The sequence below is a fragment of the Nilaparvata lugens genome, chromosome 4, assembly GCF_014356525.2.
Source record: "Nilaparvata lugens isolate BPH chromosome 4, ASM1435652v1, whole genome shotgun sequence".
NCBI lineage: Eukaryota > Metazoa > Arthropoda > Insecta > Hemiptera > Delphacidae > Nilaparvata > Nilaparvata lugens.
Genome location: NC_052507.1, coordinates 57,489,906 through 57,517,513, shown reverse-complemented (window position 1 = coordinate 57,517,513; position 27,608 = coordinate 57,489,906). Strand labels below are relative to the sequence as shown.

Here is a 27,608-nt window from a genome sequence, read left to right as displayed (position 1 = left end):
GACAAAATTAATTGTTTCGAGGCCATAGTGTAAATGAGATGCAATGTAGACAGCAGTATTATTCTGTTTACTATGGTGAAGGGAGTCAGCCGCGTCGGCTGTTTCCCCTTCCACAGCGTCAACTTGAATCACAAATACATAACAATATACATCAATGGATTCACAATGAATGTGACAATAATTATTTGTCACATTGTTCTTTAAAATTACTTGCTTCGAAGTTAATCGGAGAAAACAAAAAATCAAATCGAAAAACCCCTATATTTTTACATATATATCATTTTATCAAGGAAACTGTTCGATTTATTGAGGAAATGAATCCGGCTAATATTGTAGTCCTTAATTCAACGAATCGAATGACATATGATAGATTTTTTCCCGATTAATGGTTACAGAGATAATTGATTTCCAGTTTGCTGTTTACTATGGCTAAGAGAGTCAGCCGCGCCGTTCCGCGTCGACTGTTTCCCCTTCCACAGCGTCAAATCGAATCGCAAATACATAACAATATACATCAATGGATTCGCAATGGAAGTGGCTACATTAATTATCCGGCTCATTTCCCTTTAAAACTACTTGCTTTGAAGTTAATCGAAGAAAACAAAAAATCAAATCGCAAACCCCCTAAATTTTTACATATATATTATTTTATCAAGAAAACTGTTAATTTTATTGAAAAAATGAATATAACTAGTATTGTAGTCCATAATGTAACGAATCGAATGGCATATAATAGACTGTTTCCGATCAATGGGTACAGAGATAATTGATTTTCCGTGATTACCTGCATTTTTCACCTTTGAGGGTGGCTGGGGGGAAAGCTCCAAGGGGATTTCTTGGGACTTTTGGGAGAATGACTCTCTGGGAGGGTTCTATCGATGGTAAAAGATTCAGCTTTTATTTAATTTTCGGATCGAAAAAACCTTTATTGACTGGGCTATAAGGTCTATAGTTTCAATCAGGTACTTGTGGATGAGAATACTGCGTGAGGTCTACTGTTCACAGAACTACTAGTATTACTTCAGATATACCTACCCTGGTATCAGCTATATGCTTCATAGAAGTTAGTGGCAAGGCAGAGAATCGGCAACGCTGTTCTCCTATATTGATTTGAATTGGGAAAATCTTATTTATTCATTAAACATGTACAAATACATATGAATAGTGTCACAAAATTTTATGTAAATACTAATTACAAACAATTGTCATGCACATCAATTATTATGAAACTCCTGTATCAAACATATCTTTCTCCACCGCCATTATAACGTAGACCTCACTATAGAGACAGTCGAGATGTTGTGACATTTCTCCATTTATATCCTATTATATTAAGCGAGCAATTTCTGTATTTATATATCTGGTTATTTATTTATGTTTAACGGATCTCGAAAATGGCTCTAACGATTTTCACGAAATTTGGAACATATAGTATAGGTTTATGATATAAAGATTCGATTGCTGCACTAGGTTTCATCCTCGGGAAAACTCGCTGAACTAAATTAAAAGGATAATCCTTCCTTGGCTGAAACAGCTGTGGATAGTGAAAAAGTGAGTGAGTGAGTATGTGAAAAATCAAAATATCGCATTCCCGAAATTCATAAGATGACATTAGCCAGCTGTGAAATATGAACACGATCATTTTGTGTTCTGTTTATCAATAAATGAAAATACCGAGCGAAGCTCGGTGCCCCGATATTTAAGGTGAAATGAAAGAATATTAATCAGTTCCAGATGATTTATTCAACCTACGTCTCTAGTGTTTCATCTATAAAAATATTACATAATTATTATATTTATTTCTATAGTGTGCGTTTCGGATATAATCAAAATTACCTCTTCCTTGTCATTCTATTCTCTATAAATGAACTATTCATGAAGGGAAACATCAATGTCTGCGGTGTATCCCATTCTATATAGTCTAACTAAATCCGAAAATTTCTAATCCAAGAAAACAATTTTAATTCTACTTTTTCCAACTTTGATGGCGGACAATTTTATTTTTTGTGCTTATACAATAATTTATGCAACTGCAATCAAAATAATGAATAATAAAAATGATAATACAGATTATTTATTGATCAATAAAAGAGACAAACAAAACCATAATCCTCAATTGCACAATTGATTGACAAAATTCTAAAGTCGAAATCTATTAGTGCGACTGCACGTGTTCTCAATTCAATAAATGAAATTATAACAAATAGTTGAAACTAATGAATCTCAAAATGGATTATATTACTATAGTTAGTAATATTTTTGTGAAATGAATGACTGTAAAATATTATATTGTTATTCAAATTCATTAATTTATTCAATTATTTCATTGAGATATTTCAAATTTCCAGAATCATGCCATTCATGTATCATTAATCTATGATTGAGAATTTGAATTAATAAGATTTTTTACACTTTCCTTATAGTTTTACATATTAGAAATTCTCATTCTATTTTTAAAGCTCTATTTTGATGCGTGATTGGCGTTTTTGGATTAATTGAATTAAGACTATTGAAGATTAATTAAAATTATGATATAATGTTCATTTATAATGAATAATCTATTTTATACTTCTATTTCAGACTACGTTGTGGTTGACATCAGTCTTTGTCTGGGACTACCTTCACTTCCAAATCTCCTCTAATTTATAATTTCTTTCCAATATGAAATTATCTTCGAACAATCTCGTCTTCAGTAACATGTATTACTGAACAGGCATGGTTGTATCAAAACCATCAATTATGTATTCAAGTATGTTGATCCTAAATACAGTAAAACACAATGATTGAGTTGTTTTTGTGAATGCTAAGGACTTGGATGAAAGAATTATATATTTTCTTAATTAAGAATATTGAGTAACTCAGTAAGTTAATCATCCAGACTCAATAATATTACAGACTGGAGACTGCGCTTAATATTATCAATTTCTATTGGCCTCAATCATCAGAATATATGTTAAAATTTTATTATTTATAATGAAGGATGAAAATCCCAATATTGTTTCAAGGATCAAGGAATTCAAAACCAAACTTTTATTTTTTTTATCACTGATAAAAATGGTCCAAATTGGTAGTTTTAATCTTAATTTCTTAATTCAAGTTGGAAAACGTTAATGCTGTAATGTGAATGAGACTTCTATTAATTCATCAAACTCTACACATTGTATGTTTTGATTAATAAAGGATAAAATCGATTTGAATTTGTTCTCTTCAACATTTATTTAGATATCCATTTATTATTAAGCCATCGATTCACAAATCTCTATAAATATTGAAAAGGAAACAACAGGCGTATTCAATGTTATTAATTATTTTATACTTTCTCGTTTTATTTTTTTAATGAGTGGGAATATTCACCCATGCATGCTATCAGGATTTTCTAAATTCTAGTTATATGTATATATAAGGTCATGATGCTATCCATATCAAAACTTCAATGTAAGGGTTGAAATTTTCATTGCTGCAACAAGTGTCAACTCAGCGGTTCCAGCCTTCAACCGAAGGGATAAAGATGCGCACTTTTGCTATGTTCACCTACCAACTAGTCAAAATTAAGCTGCAAAGTCAAAAATAGTTTCACAGACACCCCCTTCAAATGTCATTGTCAAACGATCAATTGTTGCAGCAATGAAATTTCACCCCCTACATTGAAGCTGCTAAAACAATGAAAGGAAAACGTGAAATAGTGAACTAATACATTATTATTTGATAGAGAATTCAATGTTCTACAAACCTACAATAAACATAAGTTTTTATGATGCATTGTTGGAGAGTTATGAGCCCTGAAAGAGCAAAACATATTGAATAAAAACCTGTTTTTTTAACAATTACACACCTTCAAGGACGAATATCTCGGGGACTGTTGGAAATATCACAAAATTCACTGAACAAAAATTTTAGAGAATTATAAAACGCTTTTTGAATAGTTATTCAAGACGGTTGAACGCATTGTTCTCAAGATATGAGCGTGAAAGCAAAAAGCTGAAAATGCAACTTTTAAACCACCCTCATTCCCTTAGCACATGAGTTGGGGATGGGGACTTTTGATACCTATATGTTCTCCTCCCAACTAGCAGGCCCGTAGAGAGGGTACGGCAGGTAAGGCTGGATCCGGGGGGCCCGGCAGCCAGGTGTCAATGAAAAAATATATTTTTGTTTGTAACTGTAAGAAATAAAAAAATACAAATGAGTTGGAGTTATATAATGAGCTATTGATAAAATGAGTGAAACAGCAATACAAGTGCAGCCTAACTAAATTAATAATTTTCACTGAAACTTTCCCTTTGTTGGCACCTGATTCAATACTGGCCAAGTGGTCAGTATGGCCAGCTGGTTCGAATGAAACTCCAGAAGACCGGTTCAAGGTTCTTGTTTTCTATGTTATATGTTTTAATGGACACCAAAATTGGAATTGTGACTTCTCGGTTTACATATGTTAAGAAAATCAATAAAATGCTCAGTTTTCTGTGGATGTATCCAATGTACCTAGAATATAATGTATTCTAGGTACATTGGATGTACCCAAAGCTTCATAAAGATGAGCTATGAAACCAGATGACTGCACCGTACACGTACAAAAATTGTGTTGTTGAAGAGCTCATTTCAGAGATGCAACAACTCAAATGCATCCAGCCAGAAAACTTTGGTGCCAACATGAAACCTTTAGAATTATTGAATGTCCTCCAGCCATATTGAGATTTCCAGCCTTTTTCCCAGTGTAATGATTGCTTTGAGGATTTTCTGCACTTTGCCAGTAACTGTTGCCGGAGCTGAGAGGTCATTCAGCTTGCTGGCGCATGTGAAAAATGTTCAACGATCCACCATGGCTCAAGATCGCCTTTGAAGCGTACGGTAGGGGTGCTGCTTGCCTTAGAAAGTGAACTAGCGTGAAAGTTGGACTTCAGGAAAGTGGTTGATAATTTTGCTAGTTGTAAAGCAAGGAAAGTTAATTTGTGTCAGTTTGTATTTGTTTTATGGTATCAGTTTCAAAGAATTAAATTTGTATTCTGTCTCACTAGTATTTTCTGTGTTTTTAATCCTTCAACATCGTTTTTTGTCATATTTTTACACATGAAACATGAATATGGGTGTAATAAATAGACACATATATACTTGAATTATTATAAAATTAATGTTACGTAATTTCATTATCCAAATGAAAAGAGAGAATATTCGTGTATCATAAGTAAAGTTGTAAAACATTGTGCTCATGTGTAGGCCATTTGGGGTTTCGTTTAATTGATCAAGTACTATATCAATTTATTATTGTATCAATATGTAGGGGCCCGATACGGGTCTAGTCGGAGGGCCCCTCCATGGCTCTCTACGGCCCTGCCAACTAGTCCCAACAAAGCTGCAAAGTCAAAAAATTGTTTAAAACATTCCCTCCAAATTCCTTTGTCAATTGGTCTATTGTTGCAAAAATGGAGATTTCACACTCAACACTAAAGTTGCTGCAAAAGGTGTAGGGAAATTCGTAAAAGTGTGAAATTTATTATACGTCAAATTGAAGAGAGTTCAACGCTCTATAAGCTAATAATCAGTATGGACTCTTCCCATCAATTTTTAAAAAGTTATAAGAGCAAAAATTGAGAAAAAGTGGAGGCAAAGGTGTTTTTTCAGAAATGTTATACCTTCAAGAGCGCGGATATCCCGAAAATTAGAGAAGATAAAAGAAAAATTTATGAGATGAATATTGTAGGAAATTATGTAAGCTTTAATTTTTTATATAAGAGTTATGTCAGTACCTATACATAGTTACAGTGATACATAGTTTTCGAGTTATATGCGAAAAACCAAAAAATGGTACCTCTGAACCACCCCAACCCCCTTAGCACAGTGGGTAGGGGTGAGGACTTTTGATATGTTTATCTCCTTACTACCCTAAACAGAACTGCGAGGTCAAAAATTGTCTTCCGAAGATTTCCTTTTAACATTCATTCCCTGGACTAATGTTAAAGCAATGGCAAAAATTGAAACTTTGATCCTTCATTCCTCATGTCCAGAATGACTTTTATCAAAATGTAAGTAGGAGTTGTCATTACAAAAACATTCTTCTTCTTCTTCTTCCACTTCTAAAGCCTATCTTGTTTCTATTCAATTATTCAATTTCAATTCTATTCATAATTTGAAAACAAAAATCATGGATCCAACAAAAATTCTCCAACAGAATGAATAATACTGATCCAAAAACCGTTGACAACTTCTGCAAGAGCCAGTCATAGCTGTCAGTCATAGCCTACTATTACGGTAATAAATGCACTCCCACGTCCGTACAGCGTTCAATTCGTAAAGCTTAATTTAGACGCTAAGTTGACGAAGTAAGTAGAGAGAATCGCATTTTGCTTACAACTTCAATGTTTCCAATTCTCCTGGATTTAAACTCCAATTGATGTTTGTCATGAGGAAAGTGGGAATGTACTAGGCTAATAGGGAAGATTTCCCTGTAGGAAACCTTTTAAGTAGTGTAGGTGGATGATGTCTATTCTTTATTTTTTAAATTTATCTATTGCTTCAGTGCCGTAATACTATTCTCTATTCAGTATAATAAGTACTAATAATAACACATTTCATGAAAATGATTGGTAGGAAAAGCAGACACAGCCCAAAGCTTTTGAGTGATAGGTACCGTTCAGTTTACCATATTCATATTATCCAATGAATCGACCTCCACTTATTTTAAAAAATTGAGAAACGGGTCAGTTGTTAGGCCTATAAAATACCATTATCAATCTTCAGCGAACCCAGAGTTTACATAAAATTTCTACTCTATTCTTTATCAAACAGTTAATTCTAAGTCTATATTATAAAGTTCAACAATTTATAAAATTAAAAAAAATCTAACAAAACCAGTCTTCCATGAGACTTCTATTTCCTATGCTGGCGATAAGAAAATTACTACTACTGCTTCCCTAACATTATTTATACCTTACTATATTGTTATAAGCCTACTATCCCGCTTAGGAAACTACAGATTGATAATAATAATATAAAATGTATTTATTGTTATTCTCCTTTATATAGTAGATAATTGAACTCAGCAGTGAATGTTAGACCTTTGAATGAATGAAAAGGTCTACGATGTTGGTTATCCATCTTGTTTTCACTAATTTTATTACTTTTGTATTTTTATAACTTTAAAGTAAAGATACACTCAAATTCTTTTGGTGTGGCGACGTCCGTTTCGTGCTGGTGTTGCACATTCTCAAGCCAAACAGACTCTGAAGTAGTTAAGGTTGTTAGCATTTAAAGGTTAAGATCATTTAAATCCTCTTCGTTAACCACCAAAACTCCCCTCCATCCCCCCTCTGAGCAAATACTCATCCTGCTCATAGCCTTAACTACTTCAGTTTCTGTTTGGCTTGAAAATTAATGTGCAACACCAGCACGAAACGGTCGTCGCCACACCAAAAGAAGATATGAGTGTTTTTTCACTTTAAAGTTATAAAAAATACAATAGTGATCACGGTATATCTTCACTGTTATTCAGGGTAGTTGCATATACTATAATTTATTGATAGAACATTTCCTTAATTACTCTTGTATTTTTATATAACTTTGAAGTGAAAAACTCACATTGTTTGGTGTGGCATTGCCACGACCGATTCGTGCTGGTGTTGCACATTTTCAAGCCAGCAAACAGAAACCCACACCGACCACCGCCACACCAAAGAAAGTGAGTGTTTTTTCACGTCATATTGAAGATATTCAAAATATAATAGTAATAATTTTAGTGAAAACAAGATGGATAACCAACAACGGATTTCCTTAATTCTTTAATCAGGTAATAATTTTGCGGAATCTTGATGTATTTCAATAATAAATTATGAATAGGTCTATTATATTATTGCTAATAATTGGTTTAAGATCCAAATAACTATATAATCGTGGGTGCTACTATAGCTATCAAATTATCAACATGTTCAGGTCGTTATGTGTATAATCTTTTAAAACAATTTTCAATAGACTGATCTATTCGAAATAATTCTAATAATCTGTAGATTTAATGTACATGCTGTATTAAACAAATGATCGATGAAAATTATAATATTAAAAAATTATCATGCTGGTACTGTTCGAGAATTATTTTAGAACAATTTGAATCTGAAATCCCCTAGTCTACATAAATGCCCCTTAATACCTACTCTGCAGTCTCTGAAAAAGTTCAACATCTAAAAAAGCACTGATCTACACAATCCGTTCTTGCATTGAGCTTGTTATCTGTTCACTTAACAAACAAGTATGAATGTTAATTGTTTGAATGTTAAAGTTTCATTGAATGTTAATTTTTGGCCACATGTGCGCCACATCATATTCTACCAATAGAAGTAACAAGGCTACTACAAACAATGCTTCCCATGCAACATTCAATACTGACAGTTTTTAGGTAAATCTCACTATATCAACAAATCACTTCAAAGTGTCAGCATTGCCTGTAGATAGCTTCAACACTTCCCATTCAACTAAGGCTGACAGTTGGTGGTGAATCTCACAACCGCATACTCACTTTGAATTGTGTCAGTATTGCTTGTGAAATAACATTGACGATTGGCATTCAACTAATCCTGACAGTTCAATTGTGAACCTCATTGCACCAACGTGTATAATATGGGTCGTATATGAGTCTTGCTCTCATTCATTCTATTGTCGTGAATAATCTTGGCAGTCTGTACGCGTGCGTGAGTCTCAGTAGAGTGTTGATGTGAGAGATGAACTTCAATCTACTTGTGTGTCTGCATCTGAAGAGATCTTTTTGGACCGACTCATTTGCTGGTCGGCTATGGCAACTTATTCAGTGCCTTTGGGTCGTTCACTCAATAGACAGTTTGTGCAGTATGCACTTCTGATAATTCCCACAGTTCTTGTCATCGGGTTTTTCCTGTTGTTCGCGTTGATTGTAAGCAGAGAGAGGACTGTGCCTATAGTGATACCGGTGGATACTTATAAGGTGAGTTGGTTGCAAAATTTGTTTATTTCAAATTGGTTTCGGCTATTTTTTAATTTATTCTTCTTATCTTTCAGTTTTTTATTCTCTTCTAATAACCATGTAATTATCCGTGTATTTTTGCACTAATTTTCCAAATTATTCTGCTTATCTCAGAGCATCCAAAATGTTCCTGTATTCGATTACCGCCAACACCGGTAGTGATTAGTTATACTTATTACAATAAGTTATTTCCCAGGGAAAAGAATATTACCGTACTAATTTTTCCAAATCCATACTTTTCCAACACATTCTATATTCTGTATATTTGTCACTCCCAGTCGTTTTTAATTAACTATGGTATCTATAGCCTATGTAGGTAGTGCTGCTCCTATTCTTTTACTTTGTTCAACTATTCCATTTGCATCAACAGTAATCAAATGTGTAAGTCGTAAGTCGTGAGGCCCATTGACGCCTTAAACCAGTTATAAACCAGGTAGTGGGACCTTCCTACAAGCAACTCCCTACCAAAAAAATCCATAAGAATTTACTTTACTTTAATCATTCAATCAGATTTATATTGGAGAATAAATGCAGTATCCGATTAGACAAACAGTTGTTTATTTCATAAGTACTATTTCAAATTCAAATTTTTTATTTCTAGATTTGGCTCATATTTTCTAAATATGAATTGAGAAATATTTTAATCGGGTTTCAACTCTAGGTTGATGACTTGCAGATTAATGTTATTGTGAAAATATGAACTATTCTAGTTTTGTGTTTACTTAATATGGTTTCCAGTCAATTTTTCATCAACTACGGTATGTAATAGCTAGTAAATAATAACATACACTTTAAACGTACCCAGATTTTATGTAAAAAAGTTTGAGAATGGTATTAATTATTTCTATAATAATTGAACAATTCAAGTAGCCCTATTGAAATAGGTACTTTATTAGAAGCAATAATATTATATATTTTTGTATAAGTGGAATCCCTTATTCATAGGCTCAAGTTTACGGTTACAATTTTATTATTATTGTCACCACCGGTAATTATATCTTATTCTATCACAAAAATAATTATATTATGAAGAATAAGAGTCTACTGTTCTCTTTATTATAACTTTCAATATAGGTACCGTAGTCTATTCCCTTACCATATCCAATAGCCTGAAGACTATTCATTGACTAATGAAATTGAGATAGCCTATATATTGTATTAAATAATCTGAAATCCTGATATTTGCAAATGACGTGAACATTTATAGGTCAATAAAGAAGCATTGATGATTGTGTCAGATTGCAGGACGATCTTGATCGAGTAAACCTTTGGTGTTGTCAGAACAGACTCAAGTTGAATATATCAAAAACTAAGTTTATGGTGTAGGCCTATACAAGGCAGATGAATTTTCAGCACCTATATACATTAGGAGGTAACAATCTTGAGTAGGTATGTAATTAACATCCGAGATCTTGGAGTTATCATGGACCCAAGACTAGATTTCAAGAGCCACATTAATTATACTCTAGGTAAAGCAAATGAATTATTTGTTTTTATATTTCGCAATACCAAACCATTCACTATTGTGATATTAGTTTAAGAATATTCAATGCACTAGTTCGCAGTAAACTTGAATATGCTGCAGAAGTCTGGGGGCCTTATAATGTGACAGACATCCACGAATTTGAAAAAAATTCAAAACAGGATTCTGAGACATTTATACATAGGAAAATATAATTGCTTTTGCCCCTTTAATTTCCCAACTAGTTGGTTAGGCTCTATATTTAAAGTGCACTCCCTAGAATTACGCAGATCTGTAAATTAATGCTCTATTGCTATTGTTTAACATTTTAAATCATAACGTTCATATTCCATCATTCATAAATTTATTGAATTTCAGTGTACCTTATGCTAGGCCTAGAAGAAATATATTGTTCAACATCCCTTTCGTGAGAACTACTCATCACTAAAAAACGTTTCTTATAAGATTATACATACTTTGAATGGACATATAGATCCGTTTTCGAACACATTTAATGTCTTTAAGAAACATTTATTGTGAAATGAATTTATCTTGTAGCTGTTTTGAGTAATGAAATGTTATGATCTCTGGCCAAAACTAGTTTTGTTTTCTTCATTCCAATTATCAATTTTCATTATTATCTTAGTTTTTTATTTACTTTTTATCTTATTCTCTTCTATTGTTCTTTCCATAATTTTTTTCATCTTTCAAGTTTTCTTTATTATATGTAGTATGGTTATCTATTAGGTGTGTAAAAAAGGCTCTTCATGGTACTGTCTGTGAGCTTTTATATATATACAGTATATATATATATAAAGCACTTTAAAGTTTTGTAATAAAAATACGAACAGGATACACACGACACGGATAGATTAAAACACTTAAAAACTTAGGAAGTCTTCCTGGTTGATTAACAAAGGGGGCCCAACCACCGAAAATTCTCGTTTAAATGTAAGTTTTTAAGTGTTTTTAATCTATCCGTGTCGTGTGTATCCTGTTTATATATATATATATATATATATATATATATATATTATATATATATATATATATATATATATATATACAGAGTGATTCATAATTATGGTAAAATAATTTAATACGTGATAGTAGAGGTAAAAATAAGAAAAAAGTTCTTATAAACATATATCCATAAACGCTTCATTAGCGAGCTATACAGAGTGAAAGATTTCGCCCGGAATTCAGTTCCTCTGGTGAAATACACCGATGCTGAATTGTTTGGGGACTAGTTTTTGAAAAACTTATAATGGATTCATATGGAAAAATATCTGAAAAATTGAATAAAACTAGTCTGGAAGCTGTAGTGTAAGTAGTTTTTGAGAAAAAAGTTGAAATATGCCAAAAATCTTGGTAGAAAAACACAGACTTCTACGTTTGATGCCCAATAACTTTCTTTAATGACCAGTAAACAAATATTTTTTCGGAATAAAGATTGTAGAGAATTTAATTCTGAAAAGAATGATGTAAGCTGTGTGAACTAAATTCAAATAAAAGTTCGATAAAATGTATTCTTATGTAGTACATTACACCACAAAAATTTGCTGTTTTATGAGAAGAGAACTATAATAACTCATTGGTTGTAGCTGATTGCCAATAGAACATGGATTTTAATAACAGCTGTTCTAAAACAGCTGATTTATTTTGTTTTAAATAAGAATATATTTAAAAGAAATTATCTGCTGTAAATTATTTTCAGAAATATTTTAGCTCACTGTTGAACAAAAAACAAACTGTAAGTTGTGCTGTGCACTGTGTTTTTTGTTTAATCTATCAACCAGTTATTTGTAAACATTTCACTTCGCTTTTGTGTTAAGTGTTAACTTTTTAAAAAATGGCAGGTAATTTTATACATTATTCATACTCCGAATTAGCTGACATGCATTTAATGTATGGAATGGGATACTACTGTAATGGTACTGAAGCAAGACGTTTGTATCAAGAGAACTTTCCTAATCGAGTATGTCCAAGTTCAAGTTTTTTTGCCACTATTCATCAACGTCTGTCTGAAGCAGATTCTTTGATATCCAAAGAGCATATTTATGCAGGCAGACTCCGATCTACTAAGACTGTTGTATTAGAAGAACAAGTTCTAAATGAAATTTATGAACATTCCGAGAAGAACACAAGAGAATATTGTCAGTGCAGTTTAATGTCAATCAATCTATTATTTGGAGGATACTAAAAGAGCAACAATTACATCCATACCACCTCCAGAAAGTTCATACTCTATTGCCACGAGACTGTATTCCCCGTGCTGGTATTTGCCGATGGTTTTTAGTGAAACTTGTTTACCCAAACTTTTTAACAACCGTTTTATTTACTGACGAGACACACTTTACAAGAACAGCTATCGTTAACGTCTACAACTAACATATTTGGGCAGCTGAGAATCCTCATGCCATCAATACTAATCTTCCACAACATCAGTTTTCAGTAAACATTTGGGCAGGAATCATAGGAGATCATCTACTTCTGTTCGAGCTTCCTCCCAGGCTTAATGGCATAATCTACTAGTCTGTTGGTATAAGTTTAATGTTATTTAGATATGCTACTTTCATATAAAGGAAAAACTTTTCATAAAAACAGAATATTTTATTGGCAATCAGCTACAACTTATGAGTTATTAGTTCTCTCCATAAAAATACATTTCATCCAACTTTTATTTGAATTTAGTCTACACAGCTTACATCATCCTTTTCAGAATTAAATTCTCTACAATCTTTATTCCGAAAAAATATTTGTTTACTGGTCATTAAAGAAAGTTATTGGGCATCAAACGTAGAAGTCTGTGTTTTTCTACCTAGATTTTTTGCATATTTCAACTTTTTTCTCAAAAACTACTCACACTACAGTTTCCAGACTAGTTTTATTCAATTTTTCAGATATTTTTCCATATGAATCCATTATAAATTTTTCAAAAACTAGTCCCCAAACAATTCAGCATCGGTGTATTTCACCAGAGGAACTGAATTCCGGGCGAAATCTTTCACTCTGTATAGCTCGCTAATGAAGCGTTTATGGATATATGTTTATAAGAACTTTTTTCTTATTTTTACCTCTACTATCACGTATTAAATTATTTTACCATAATTATGAATCACTCTGTATATATATATATATATATATAATATATATATATATATATATATATAATATATATATATATATATATATATAACTTTTACTTGAAGCACTGAGCTAAATCAATAAGATTGAATTCATTGAATTATAAGATTGAGAATCGATTAAGTAGGTAGTCTCTATACGATTTTTTTTATTGATTATTGATATATATATATATATATATATATATATATCATAATAAATTTAAAAGAAAATCGTATAGAGACTACCTACTTAATCGATTCTCAATCTTATAATTCAATGAATTCAATCTTTATTGATTTAGCTCAGTGCTTCAAGTAAAAGTTCATAAAAACTTTTTAAATGTGCATTGAATAAATTGGTAGCAATCTATAAAGTGGGGTTTCAACTTCAACAGTCAGAATTCATTTCTGTATAGATACAGACGCCACTGGCGGCGATTCGGGGGTCGTGTGGGGGGGGGGTGGTTGCCCTCCCACTTTTCGGTGAAAAAAATTAAGTTTTCTCAGTTTCATTTCAATTTTCCGTAAATTTTTTAATTTCTATTTTATTTATAGTGGATAATAAATTGTTAAAAACGATACATTCTTAGTTCAATTCCAATCTTTACTTTTTACAACCTAGAATATTTTTACTATTACTCATATGGGCTGTAGGTTTGGTCAAGTAGGCTATAGCAACTGGTGAGTCACTATATATAGTAAAGTCAACTTTATAATGGCAGTATTTAATTAACATTGGTGTTGCTATCCTTGTCTATCTTCCTTGTATCATTTTTGTATCATCTTCCCATAGTGAGGTCCACGTTATAATGGCAGTATTTCATTAACATTTGTGTTGTTATCCTTGTCTATCATTCGACAAAGCAGATAACGCTACCGTATCCTTCCTACCTTTACAAAGTTGCCAGATCGTTTTTCAACAAAGTAGAAATATAATTAATTTACAAAATATTCAACCCCAATTATGAAAATTTATTATTCAAACATTGAAAAATATATTTTCTTGACGAAGAAAATATGATTGATTATTTTAAACTAGAATCAACAGTTAATACTACATCAGATATACTGGTATCAGCTATCATCTATAGAAGCCACTGGTCATCAGAGAATTGGCAACGCTGTTCTATATATCCTTCTCCACTGCCATTATCACGTCGACTACACGAAAGTACAGATATTTTTTCAATATATCAAATACAAATTACTTTACATTACTTCGACAGGAGTGATAAACAAACGCTTTTAAGAATTGTTTTGTCATTTGACGTCAATACAATGTATGAAAGAATATTCAATTCTAATTAAAAAATATTAAACAATATTCTCCTAGACTGTTATAGCTGCATCTTAGTTCGAAGATAAGGCGTACAGAAGTGGTTTACTTCACACTGAAGGCTTTTCTTTATTCTTCTGAAGACATTTTCTTTGTGAACGGTGAATTTGTATGTAGGATCAGATCTTTAGGGTGAACAGTATTAGATTGTGGTTATACTCAATATTATTATTACATAGTAATGACCAGCAATCAAACTCCATCAGAATATAATATTTCAAGACCATTATCATGGATATGATGAATATAGAACGTGATTATTTTTTTCACATAAATGTATTAACATTGTAAAGCTTTTATGCTAGGAAATTGAACAACAATATCATTATTCTATCTTGATTCTGAACAAAATTATTATTACATTACTATCATTATATTATATGGTAGTATTATTTTGATTGCACAATATTACGGTACATGATTACAGCTATTATTATTTTCCTTTTATTTGTAATGTATAATATTAGATAATGTATTAAACTAATCGAGTCTTATTTTCTATCTATTAATTTACACACCTAAATAATTTATAAGGAAAAGTAATCACGTACTTGGTCTAAAAAGGTCAAAGGCTGCACCTTGAAGCTCAAATTATCATGTTCAGAGGGTCAGATATGCTTTTTTTGTGCAAGAACATTGTAATGGCATAAAAATCCATTATTTTTCCTCAAAATTCTAGTGTCAAACCATAGTTTTTTGCCTCAAAACTCCAATAAATTAGAGGGTTAAAAAGGCCTGAAAATGTTTCATTCTACACTTCAATATTAAACATTTTCCGGGGGGGGGGGAGCCCCCGGAAAGCCCCTCGTGCTCTAGTCTTGCCCCCCCCCCACTTCTAACAGCCAATCGACGCTACTGGATATAACATGAATATGCTTCCCATTCAATCAATTCAGATAATTTGATCGATTAATAATTTGATTTAATATCATCATAGAATTTCCACTTGTAAATCTCAACTCCTGTAGCCTGCAAAAACACTATGCATAAATATTGGTTATAGAATTTTCTCATTGAAAAGTACCGTAATAACATATTGATAGCATATGAAATCAGAGATCACCAGATCAAAGACATAATCATGATTATGGATTCTGTGTAATAACATACCGTAAGTATGTATTGAGAATTAGCATTTTTCTAATAGCCTTTTCAGATGAATGGGGAAAATAATTAGGTACAGTTTTGATCATTAATTTTTCAGAATTGTCCCAAACCGAAAGAAGGCTTCCTGAACGTACATGTGATTTGTCACACTCATGACGACATCTCATGGCTGAAAACATTCGACCAGTATTACCTTGGAAGTGAGTGAAATCTACAATATCCATGTAACATTTATTCCAGTTTATTTGATATTAATTTATTCAATATTCATCTACTCATTTTTCATATTTTGAAACAAGCAATGGTATACTTTCTTAATATGGAATAGTTCACAGAAATATATTCTCTTATTTTAGAAAATTTATTACATACCCTACCGTCTTCATTCTCTCCTTACTGACAGATCATGAAAGGAATGGATGGAGCATGAATTTGCAAAATTGTACAGAATATAGCATCTATTTACCATGAGCGTTTTCATTGAAAACTATAATTTCGAAGTGTAGGGTTATCGAATAATAATAATTATTTTTATAATTATATAAATTTATATGAGTCTATCACTGAATTTAGACATGAAAATAATTTAAAAATACTCTGGAAATAAACGAGAAAATAAACACTTTTTCTGGCTAAGCTTATCCCAAATCCCAAACCTTGCACTACCTATTCTTAATTTTCATGTACCTTTTATAATATGATAATCTAAAACTGCAAATCTCAATGTGAACATACATTATATCAAATTCACAATAAATGATAAGTTCATTGATTTTACATTAGGCCTAAAGGATTATTCTTGTACGGCCTATTACTCATTATAAGGCTCATATCATCATCACTTCTGTTATCAAAATTAGATCATTTGATTAAATACCATTATCAAATAGATTGATCAACCACACTTGAAGTTAAATCATTTTTGGATTTTTAATAAAAAATTAGGCCTCTTACATGAGTACAGTAAGTGCTGGTACCAATTATGAAGGCCTAAATGGTTCTTGTACCTAGTACAATGGACTTGACCTTGATCCAATGGGATGTATATTTATTGATCTATTAACCTTGCATTAGCACACTGTACACTGACAACAGGACATTGACCTTAAGGGTCAAAAAATTATTAAAGACTCACAAAAGAACAATTCAGTGGTTACTTTGAAAACAGGAAGCTTCAATTAATCAGCTGGATGAGTTAAAAGCTAGGCAATTCTTTCTGTTTCTTGTTGGCAGTCTCTTCTTTTCCCTAGTTCTTCATTCTTCTGTTCGAAATTTGAAATAATTGTTGAAATTTAGCCTTATTCTAAAGCTGAACCCCGAAAATGTGGGATGCAGCAGTGTGTAGGTATGGGAAATAATAGTATCTGCTATAATAGTTTCATTGCTGCTCTTAATTTTCGTGTGGTCTAACGTTAAATCCAACCTTATAACTTCATCCCAACAACCTAGAATAATAATTATACCTTCGAAATATTACCTTTAATATAATTGAATAAATTCCTCCAAATAATACCTTTAGGATAACAATACCATTCAATCTAAAAATTGTGAATACTGTCCTGCAAAATCTGAAAAAAATATTGCATAAATTTCGAATCAAACAGTTCTGTAAAGTGTACAGTGCTGTTTTAATCCAGCTTGATTCTCATTCTGAAAATGAAGCAATTTGTTTTATAAATGAATATCATTTCTTCAATATCTCCTTCCATTGAAAACTGCTTCTTAATGATCACTTTCAAATGCTTCATTACGACACAGCAATCTGATTTTATTATTGAAAGCTATAGTGTCCAAAAGCGCTCCAAAAACGTGAGTAGAATCTAATAGTTTTATTCAAATAATAAAAATAAGACTGCTTTGTCGTAATTCAAGTATTTAGAAAGTGATTAAATATCAACCTTTATAGATTCAGTCATGAGTAGCAATTAACATAATAATCGAATTATTGAATAGATGATCGAAAATTATAAAACAATGAATTATCCAATACAGAATTTTTCAGATCAATATTGAAACATTTTCATAAGGTTTAGGTACAGCATATACGGTACCGTAATTATTCTAAGTATTATTTGTTACCTCCTTGGCCTTTTTTGCAATGCACTTTCACAATACAGCAGTTCAATGTTACACTAAAAAATCACAATTGCCAATCATAAGTGCATGAAGCTTGAAGCTTTGCATTTTATCATTTTTAATTCAATAACAATGGATGATGACATGTTTTATTTATTACTAGCTTGCCCGGCGAACTTCGTACCGCCAAAAAGTCAGTAAATCTCATGTCACACTTGACCTTATTTGGTGAATCATGGGATTTATCTGACAATCAATATTTTCATTTACATCTCAATACGGACTTCCTATGTGTTTAGTCATGCAGCATTTATTGAATTAAAAAGCAATAGATAGGTTAAATCAGTGTTTCAAAGATGAATCTAATGTGTTCATAGTTGTTGATTGTCAATAGATGCTTGGTCCAGGAAATATGCCATGTACGATGCATATTCTTTCCATCTTCCATTTTAGGATAAATATAAGCTAAGCTTAATTGAAAATCTGGTGTGGCACACTCTCACAACTTTTCTTGCCGTTATGAAAATTGATCAACTGACGCAAGTGTTCACGCGCATCTCAAGTCTACGGTACTATTCAAAGATCTAAGCCAGCTGGTGAAAGGACAATAGCGCTGTAGACACACGAAGTCTGCTATCTCTTCATAGTGGATGATTTAATAGAATCAACAGTTGCCAACAGTTTGCAATTAAAATAATAACATTTTCTCAAATTTCGAGCTTATTTAAAATTTTAGGTGAAAATGTTACTGAACATTAATTGTAGAGATTTTTATGCTTAATCTTTTCCACATACACTTTTTTGTTTCAATTGTATCTGAAGCCTGATAATTGGGAATCTAAAATTAAACTTTGCATAGATGGGGCGGAGCACCTGAAATTTTTACAGATAATATGGGACTTGTGGCAGTTGATAGAGCTTATCAATGACTTTTCTAGGTATGAATTTGATCAAAATCGTTGGAGCCGCTTTCGAGAAAATCGCGAAAAACCCTGCTTTTGATAACATTTTAGCCGCCATCTTGAATATTGAATTTGATGGAAATTGTTCGTGTCGGATCCCTATAGTGTGAGGACCTTACCACGTTCCAAATTTCAATTCATTCCGTTAATTGGGAGATGAGATATCGTGTACACAGACACACACACACACACACACACACACACACACACACACACACACACACACACACACACACACACAACACACACACACACATACGGTACAGACCAATACCCAAAAATAACTTTTTTGGACTCTGGGGAGCTTAAAACATATAGAAATTTGGAAATTGGGGTACCTTAATTTTTTTCGGAAAGCAATACTTTCCTTACCTATGGTAATAGGGCAAGCAAAGTAAAAAAAGTAAATTATTCTGTCATTCTTCTGTAATTAATTAATACAATATGAACAACTCTCTTTCATGAGATGAATAATTTTTTCCCAAAATTTTCCAGTTTCTCAATGATGGGGGAGTGATAATTATTTGTGTAGGTCTTGTGGTCTTCTAAAGCTGCCTTCACACCAAAGTTATTAACAAAATGTTTATTTTTCCGTCCTTATAGATTCTATCAGATTGAACGGAACTTGACAAACACATAAATGTGCATCATGTATATGATAAGTTATGTTCTAATAGAATCTATGAGGATGGAGAAATAAACGTTTGTCAATAACTTTGGTGTAAACGCAGCTTTAGGAACCATATGGAACCATTCCTGGAATAGGAACCATACCAGCTGTAGATAATATTATCTACAGTTGGTACCAATCAACTATACACTTCAACTCCAAACTACCGTTTTAATACCAGTAAACAATTTTATCAAAGGGTGACCTGTTTATTACAGCGTGTAACTTTAGATGCTGAATCATATTATTATCACAACATGATCTTTAATCATAATCATCTTTCCGTTCTTCGGTAGCCGCTCGGCCGAAAATTTCGAAAACATAGGTCTGTAAAATGGATTGATAAATTATTATTATTATTAGCCCCCCTTTTAAAATTTCTGGTCAGAAACCATCCCCAATATTCACACAATATATTCCCAAAGTTTCATGCCATTCTGTCAAATAGTTTTCAAGTCTATAGGAAACAAACAAACAAACACACAAACAGACATTCATATATAGATCAAACGAAAATCCCAATTAAATGCTGTAAATCACCCCGAAGACTTCTGATACTGCAAATATTGACAACAGGGTGAACAGCTAGATGGAAATTCGATGAGCGCTACTATACAAAAATTATTTGTCAGCTACTATACAAAAATTATATGTTTTATTTGTTTCTTGTAGCTAATTCTGGAATTCAGAATGTCGCCGTTCAACATATTTTGGAGACAGTTGTTGATGAGCTGATGAAAAATGAAGAGAGAAGGTAACAATGATTGATCAACAACATTAATATTCATTATTGAATCATACATTGCAAATTATAAAAACAAAATTAATCGCTGTTCTGACTACCATCCAAAATGGTCTTCATTGTAGTAGTAGGCCTAGTAGTAGTGGAGTTGTTTGATATTGCTCAATAAAAATTCAAGTAACAAATCAAGTCAATGGAAAATAAAAATAAGATAAACAATAAAGATTCATGAAATTGGAAAAACGAAGTTATGAGAGAAAAAAATGATTTTTCAGTTTATGCTGTTGATTCTCTCTTTATTATTGTAGAATTGTTTGAGTATCAATATTGCATGTCATATCAATATAAATAAAGTTAGAATAGGAATATAATGATGTAAAAAAGAAACCTGAACGGTACCGTACTGATGAATTTAATTAAATATAAGGAAAAAATATTCGCATCAGTACCTATTAATATTATTATGTTTATGCTTGAATGTCAGGTATGGATCAAGATTCATATTATAATGAGAAGTATGAAAATAATGGGGTTGATTGATATTCGGTAAGAGTGAAAAAAAAAAACACATAGTAGGTATTATTGGCGATGTTTTCCAAATTTATTAAAAAAATTGGATTTTAGGTTGTTTTAATTGCTATCTTTTTCATTATTGCAATTCCTATTCAGGCTTGTAATTGGATTACTTATTCTAGATTGTAATGGTTTAATTGGACTAGTACCTTATGAAAAATTGGGATTGAGACTGTTTTGATTTTCTCTCAAACCTTTCCATAGCCTAATTCGAATGATGCGTGAATAATTAAAGCTGGTATTTATTTTGTAGGTTTGTTTACGTTGAGTCAGCATTCTTCTGGCGATGGTGGAAGGAGCAGAGCAATGAAATCAGAAATCACGTGATTCGTTTGGTTGATGGAGGTCAGTTGGAGTTTGCGGGAGGGGGGTGGAGCATGAACGATGAGGCTAATCCCTCATATCAGCAGATTATTGACAGTTTCACATGGGGTTTTAGGTAATTTATCCTTAATATGTTACGAAAATACTGAGAAATTGAAAAATAAATATTTTTATCAAATCATTATTAAAATTATTCTCTATATGCTTCCGTCTTCAACTTACGGTTGAATACATTTTAAAAATGAATACATTTTTATCAAATTCGAAGTTCCATGTTGGATTTCAGGTACCTAAATTATTATAGTGAGTTGTGAGAAAAACTTTTGTTTGCTTAATTGGTGGTATATTCAAGGTACCTAGATCCTGTTTTCTATAGTATCCGTGGTGATATTCTTTATTGGTGGTATTGCTTTATTGGTGGTATTATTTCCACCTACCGCGTACACGAAGAAAGAGTTATCTTTGTCTTGTACAAAGAGAATTGCAGAAGCGAGGGGTTCTGAATGTTTTTTATTTTTGTGTATTCATAGTTTCCCCCTACACAAAGATCAGAGATAGTCTTGTATACAGTTACTATTTCAAGAGATAATACAGGTCTTGTCGAGGCCTGTATTAAGACGGGCTTCCAAAATCACTTGTACGGTATGTTCATACTCATAAGATTTTGTTTTGAAATGATAAAATATGAATTTGTTATCTGGTTTTCGGTTGCAGAAAACTGAACGAATTGTTCGGCGAACATGGTCGGCCAAAGGTGGGCTGGCAGATCGACCCGTTCGGTGCGTCACGCGAACAGGCATCACTGTTCGCCCAGTTCGGATTCGATGGCACGTTCGTCAATCGTGTCGATTTCAACGAAAAAACAATCAGACACAAGAATAAAACGGCCGAATTCATTTGGCGGGGTAGCCCTAACCTGGGTAATATTTTTCACAATTTAAATTTTTCACTCAGTTTTATTTTACTTTATTATAGTTAATTATTTTATATTATTATGACGCAACGAATGTCAGTCTTATCAACGAGAGGTTAATCAGACAGAAGAATAGCACGGCCGAGTTTGTGAGGCGAGATAGTTCGAATTTAACTTGAATTAATTAAAATTCATTGTATTTCTCCTGTGTCGGAGTAATGATAAAATAGTAATATGGTGATAGTAATTACAGAGAAGTTGGTTTTAATCAAAAAATAATATTTCATCCAAATTGAGAGTAAGCAGCCTGCAAGTTTTCAATCTCAAACAACACGGTTGAATCCACCTCAACTATATTTGTAGATATATTCAGGTCTACTTTAAAACTTCACAACCGGCTTTATCTAAGAATAATAGGTTAATTCATATTCTGTGGATAGGAGAAAATTTAGGAAAAATTTGGTTAGCTTTTACCAAAAGAATTTCAAGGACGAAGTCCAAAGCCCCCCCCCCCTGTTGGCACACCTGTTGTGGAATTGCTATTTATATTGTACAAAATTGATATTATATTATACGTAGGCATACCTATCACATAATAAAAGGAAACGCTTTGGACATCGACCATTATCCAAACTCTATTATTCTATCTTCATTCAATAAAAATATTTTCATTTTATTTTCATCCCATCACTTCAATACATTCTCTTAAGTTATATAATTTCATATATTTTCTTCACTTGTATTCTTACGTAGTAATGATTATTGTAGTCATTGTTGAATTTATTGTTTGCTGTTCCAGGAGAAATGTCGGACATTTTCACAAATGTTATGTACAATCACTATAGTGCCATAACTGGATTCAATTTCGAAAGCATGAGGCAGAACGAAGCTATAGTTGACAATAAAAATAGTTCAGAATACAATGTGGATAAGAAGGTCAGTTTTAGTTTTTTAATAAAAAGCAAAGTTTTCTTAATAGGAGAAGCCTACACTAAAAGACTTGTGTAAGATTTTACAAGAAAATACTCACTTTCTTAGAGAATGCATACTACTCTTTTAATAGTCAATTATTGTATACTGACTAAATGAATACTCAATTGTATTTGGAACTCGCTCCTCACTCACAGGCATTTGCCCATATGAGGAGCCTTCTTCACAATTAATATTGTATTCTGTAAACGAACAAGAAAAATGAATCGATTTCAATTTCAATTGTAAAGTATCAAACAGATTTGATCTCTATTTATGAACGATTTTGAGCTTGACAAAACCGTGGAACAAGAATTTGGGTAAATTTTGCATGACGAGATACCTATATAGCATTAAGAAAGTATTTCAGAAAGATGTTTAAGGCCAATAACCAATGGACTTTTATTTGATGTGGGCTACTCGTGATTAGATGATGTGTAGTCTACATCTGCTTTTCTCTATTAATTTCAGATTTTTTCTATAGAATTCAGTATTTTCATTAAACATTTTTTCTATGAATCTATAATTTTGTAATGGTTTACAGGCTGAGAGGATTATTACTGAGGCCAAGTTTAGGAAAAATTTCTTTCAAAGTAATAATGTCTATCTAACGTTTGGTGACGACTTCACCTATAATAATGCGATTAGTTGGTTCAAAAATATCGACAAATTGATCAAGTAAGTAAACTTATTATTATGGATTCTAATACGGTATCAATTTTGATAAATGTTTAAAGCTTTGCTGTTTCCTAGCCCATATCAATAGGCCCAAGTATGTATAAGAATATGATATTATTGCCTGTTAAACGACAAAAATTGATTCAGGTAACTTACTCCTCTTGATATATTGATGAACAGTTCTATAGTTTTTATGCATTCAATTTTGTTTATCTCTGCTCATTCACTATCCGTTATAGTTAACCCAAAATACTAAATTTGCAAATCGACTTAAATAACAAATAATATCACATTCACATTTCAGTCCCATTGTTACTTCAAAAAGTTATTTCTTAAAGCTCATTATTCTATTCAACTCACCAGTTTTCATCTCTTATTCAATTGATTATCATTCTATTCATTAAAATTGATTTTGCTTGCTCTACCCATTTTTATTCCTCATTTTTAAACCTTATTACATTTCTACTCTCTTATCAGTTATCATATGTTCATCTCTACCAAAAATTAATTATTTATCACATCTTATAAATCAATATCGTATAGCTTGGGGGTGGAAATGAATCCAGCATGAAAATAACTGAGTAATCGAAAAATTAAAGCAACCCAAAATAATGATTTATTTAAAAGGTTTGGGTTGTGGGAGTTTTCAATCACTCTGCATAATTTTGTATTCTTTAATCTGATTACCTGATTCTATTAACTATTGTATCCTATCCTATTGTATTATAAATATACTTATTCGCTTATTTTTCAGGTACATAAATTCTGATGATTCATCAAAAACTCACATTTTCTACTCGACGCCGTCCTGCTACATAAAATCGGTGAATGACGCTAATTTAAATCTCACTACAAAAAGTGACGATTTTTTCCCTTATAGAAGTGATGAAAGGTCAACTTGGACTGGCTATTTCACAACTCGACCGAGTTTGAAGTATTTTATACGGTTTGCCAACAATTTATTACAGGTACAATAATATTATATTCTATGTCTCGTCTTGATTTTTTATTTTAAAAATAATAAATTATTTTTCTCCAGCAAATCTTGAAATATACCTAATCATTCTCTCAAGCAAATTTAGATAAATAAATTATTTTAAATGCGTTGTTCCCTCTTGTGAAATATTTAGTGTCAATTCATTTTGCTGCGGGATTCTCACATTAAATTTCCTCAAGCAAGTCTGATAAAAAGTTGAATTATTATATAATATAGCCTACAACGGAATTCGGAATTCATTCAAATCCATTATAACTTAGTATTACAATACTAAATGAACTGTTGTATGTTTCAAATACTTTTACGCCTATGTATGAATAAAATGCTTTGGTGATAATATAGCTGGCTATAATAAAGTTGATTCAATTGTAGACTACACACCAATGTTAATTATTGACATTCAAACCTTATTCTCTTACACTAATCTGGGTTTTAATTTAGTTATATCAACATTGAGGTAGATAGTTTGAGGGTTGAGGATTACATTATAAGCATTAATTAAACTGGTATGGCTTATGGTATTCTACTATTTCCAGTATTCAATATAATTTTCATTGTTATTCAGATCAGAGCTTTATTTTGATCTATTCTCTTTCCTCTATTTTCCCAATAAAACCAACTTCATGTTTCTTGATTGGAAAACTCAAGTCATCATATTACATCATAAAGATCTGTAAAAAATTTGTTGACAACTTTTTTATATAAACTTATATTTTGTTATAATCAATGTGTTAAATAGGATGTATTTGAATTCAAATTTGAGTAATAGGATACCCAAATAGAATTCTATCAAGTTCAACAATATCAAATTCGTCAATTTTTGTAGATTGACGTTTCAGTACCTAATGCTAATATTCAATGTTTTTAATTATTAAAGAATATTAGTGTTACGGTAAGTAAAATAATAACCCGAATAAAATTCCATCAAGTTCAAATTATATCAAACTCATACTTTTTGGAGATTGGTGTTTTAGTAATTATATTCAATGTTTCCAATAATTGAAGAATATTGATTTTTCAGTAAAATAATTAACACTAATAAAATCCATGAGAAATGAGCTTCATTTGAAATGAAATAAAAGCATTACCAGTAAATGTTACATCATAGGGTACATTTATATTGTGGTTTCATTCAATAACAATATTCATTAATAAAAAGGGCCTATATGTTTCACTTTTATAAATATTTCCACTGAATTCACTTATTATCATTCTTTAGTGCATAATGAATCACATACCTAATCATCTTAAATTGGAAAAATAGAATTGCTGTTTATACTACAGAACAAATAAGAGAAACAAAGTGTTACTGAATTAGAAATGAAATTTTCCGCAGTCTATAAAACAACTATGCGCTATGACCGATTATTCGGAGGAAGAGGAGGGTCCCCTAGATCTATTTCGGGCCGAGGTTGGCATGGCGAACCACCATGATACCATCACTGGCACATCCATGCAACACGTGGTCAAAGCCAACGTCAAGCGCCTGGCGGTCACCATAGACCACTCGAAACCGGTCATGGATGGTATCATCAAGTGAGTATAAATAATCACACTCAGCTCACCAGTCCAAGAGTTCAATTCGGTGGCCTGTGTGATGACTCCGCTATTATTCTAATAATTAATGATTAATTTGGGCGGGATTGTTCAATTGTTACATACTCAACCATGTTAATAAATTTAGATTTAGGTAAAGATTCAGATAATGTTAAGACAACCAGCAGACAGCAGATTAGATTTAATTGGGGACAACAGTCTAAATAGTTTCGATAATAATTTTGTTCTATATATGTAGGCCTCTGTATATATTATTCAAGTATGAATCAATTTTAATTCATATTAGAGTAATTACCAAGTTGTGTAATTCAATCTAATAGTTCATTAAATTTGGATTAAACATAGGATTATTGATACGATTTTCTAGGTTTAGATTTGAGTGAGGCATTCAAGTTGAACCTACAGATAGGCCTAAGGATAGATTCAAATTTTTAAGGCTTTAAGAAGATTAGATCTAGATGATTGTAAATTCAGATCTAATATTAGTTTTAAATTAGTATTGTTCACTGTCCAGCTTAAAATATGTAAATTGTCAGTATTTTGTTAATGTTTCTTTATCATTCATTAGTGATGATAACATTGAATTATTATTACGGTATTCGATTATTACTAATATACGGTACAGTACCGTATCACATTGGTCATATTTGATATGAAAATTAATAATTATTATCTGATCTCGTAGCTGAAATTTAACAACTTCGTAATATAGTATAGACAACTGGATACTCTGATTTTGCTTAGAATATTTCAGATTAAAGTGTTTGAGACTGAACCCATCTCTTACAATACAGGTACACAAGGAACAGCACACCGTACACTATTTCATAAACACTTGAGTAAATAATTTCCTAGCTTTTGAGCATCTGCAATAATTGTTAACTATGATGACTCAGACAATAATAATTTCATTGTTAATTTTTTTCTCTAGAAATAGAACACATGATTATTCGAACTTTATGAAACTCTGGCATATATTATTGCTGGAAGACAAATACGTTAGATAATATCTTACATCGTTATATTATACTGTTTCTTCAATTCGAATTCAACTTCAATGTTATATGGTTGTCAGATTTCGCACTATGCATTGTGTTCTTGTCCCAACTTGTCGCGTTAGTGCGCAAGTCA

The 27,608-nt window shown here is 31.8% G+C and overlaps 2 protein-coding genes across 5 annotated transcripts in view; both read left to right on the top strand.

The window, feature by feature from the left end:
* LOC111050305 overlaps positions 1-3,197 on the top strand; it is a 45,679-nt gene extending 42,482 nt beyond the window's left edge. The window contains exon 10 of one of the 2 annotated variants that reach the window (XM_039425959.1): positions 2,581-3,197. The gene's annotated coding sequence lies outside the window, so the exon portion shown is untranslated. The remainder of the gene's footprint in view (positions 1-2,580) is intronic. The other variant, XM_039425957.1, reaches the window with a different exon arrangement.
* Positions 3,198-8,663: 5,466 nt separating this feature from the next.
* Positions 8,664-27,608, top strand: part of LOC111049497 (lysosomal alpha-mannosidase) — a 53,242-nt gene continuing 34,297 nt past the window's right edge. Inside the window, exons 1-9 of one of the 3 annotated variants that reach the window (XM_039425953.1) lie at positions 8,664-8,944; positions 16,114-16,216; positions 20,397-20,478; positions 21,293-21,478; positions 22,078-22,283; positions 23,076-23,212; positions 23,790-23,923; positions 24,678-24,891; positions 26,257-26,456. In XM_039425953.1, coding sequence (XP_039281887.1) covers positions 8,777-8,944; positions 16,114-16,216; positions 20,397-20,478; positions 21,293-21,478; positions 22,078-22,283; positions 23,076-23,212; positions 23,790-23,923; positions 24,678-24,891; positions 26,257-26,456 — 1,430 coding nt within the window. In that variant the 5' untranslated portion in view covers positions 8,664-8,776. Of the gene's footprint in view, positions 8,945-9,262; positions 9,365-16,113; positions 16,217-20,396; positions 20,479-21,292; positions 21,479-22,077; positions 22,284-23,075; positions 23,213-23,789; positions 23,924-24,677; positions 24,892-26,256; positions 26,457-27,608 lie in introns of those variants that run through there. The other 2 variants (XM_039425954.1, XM_039425955.1) reach the window with 2 other exon arrangements.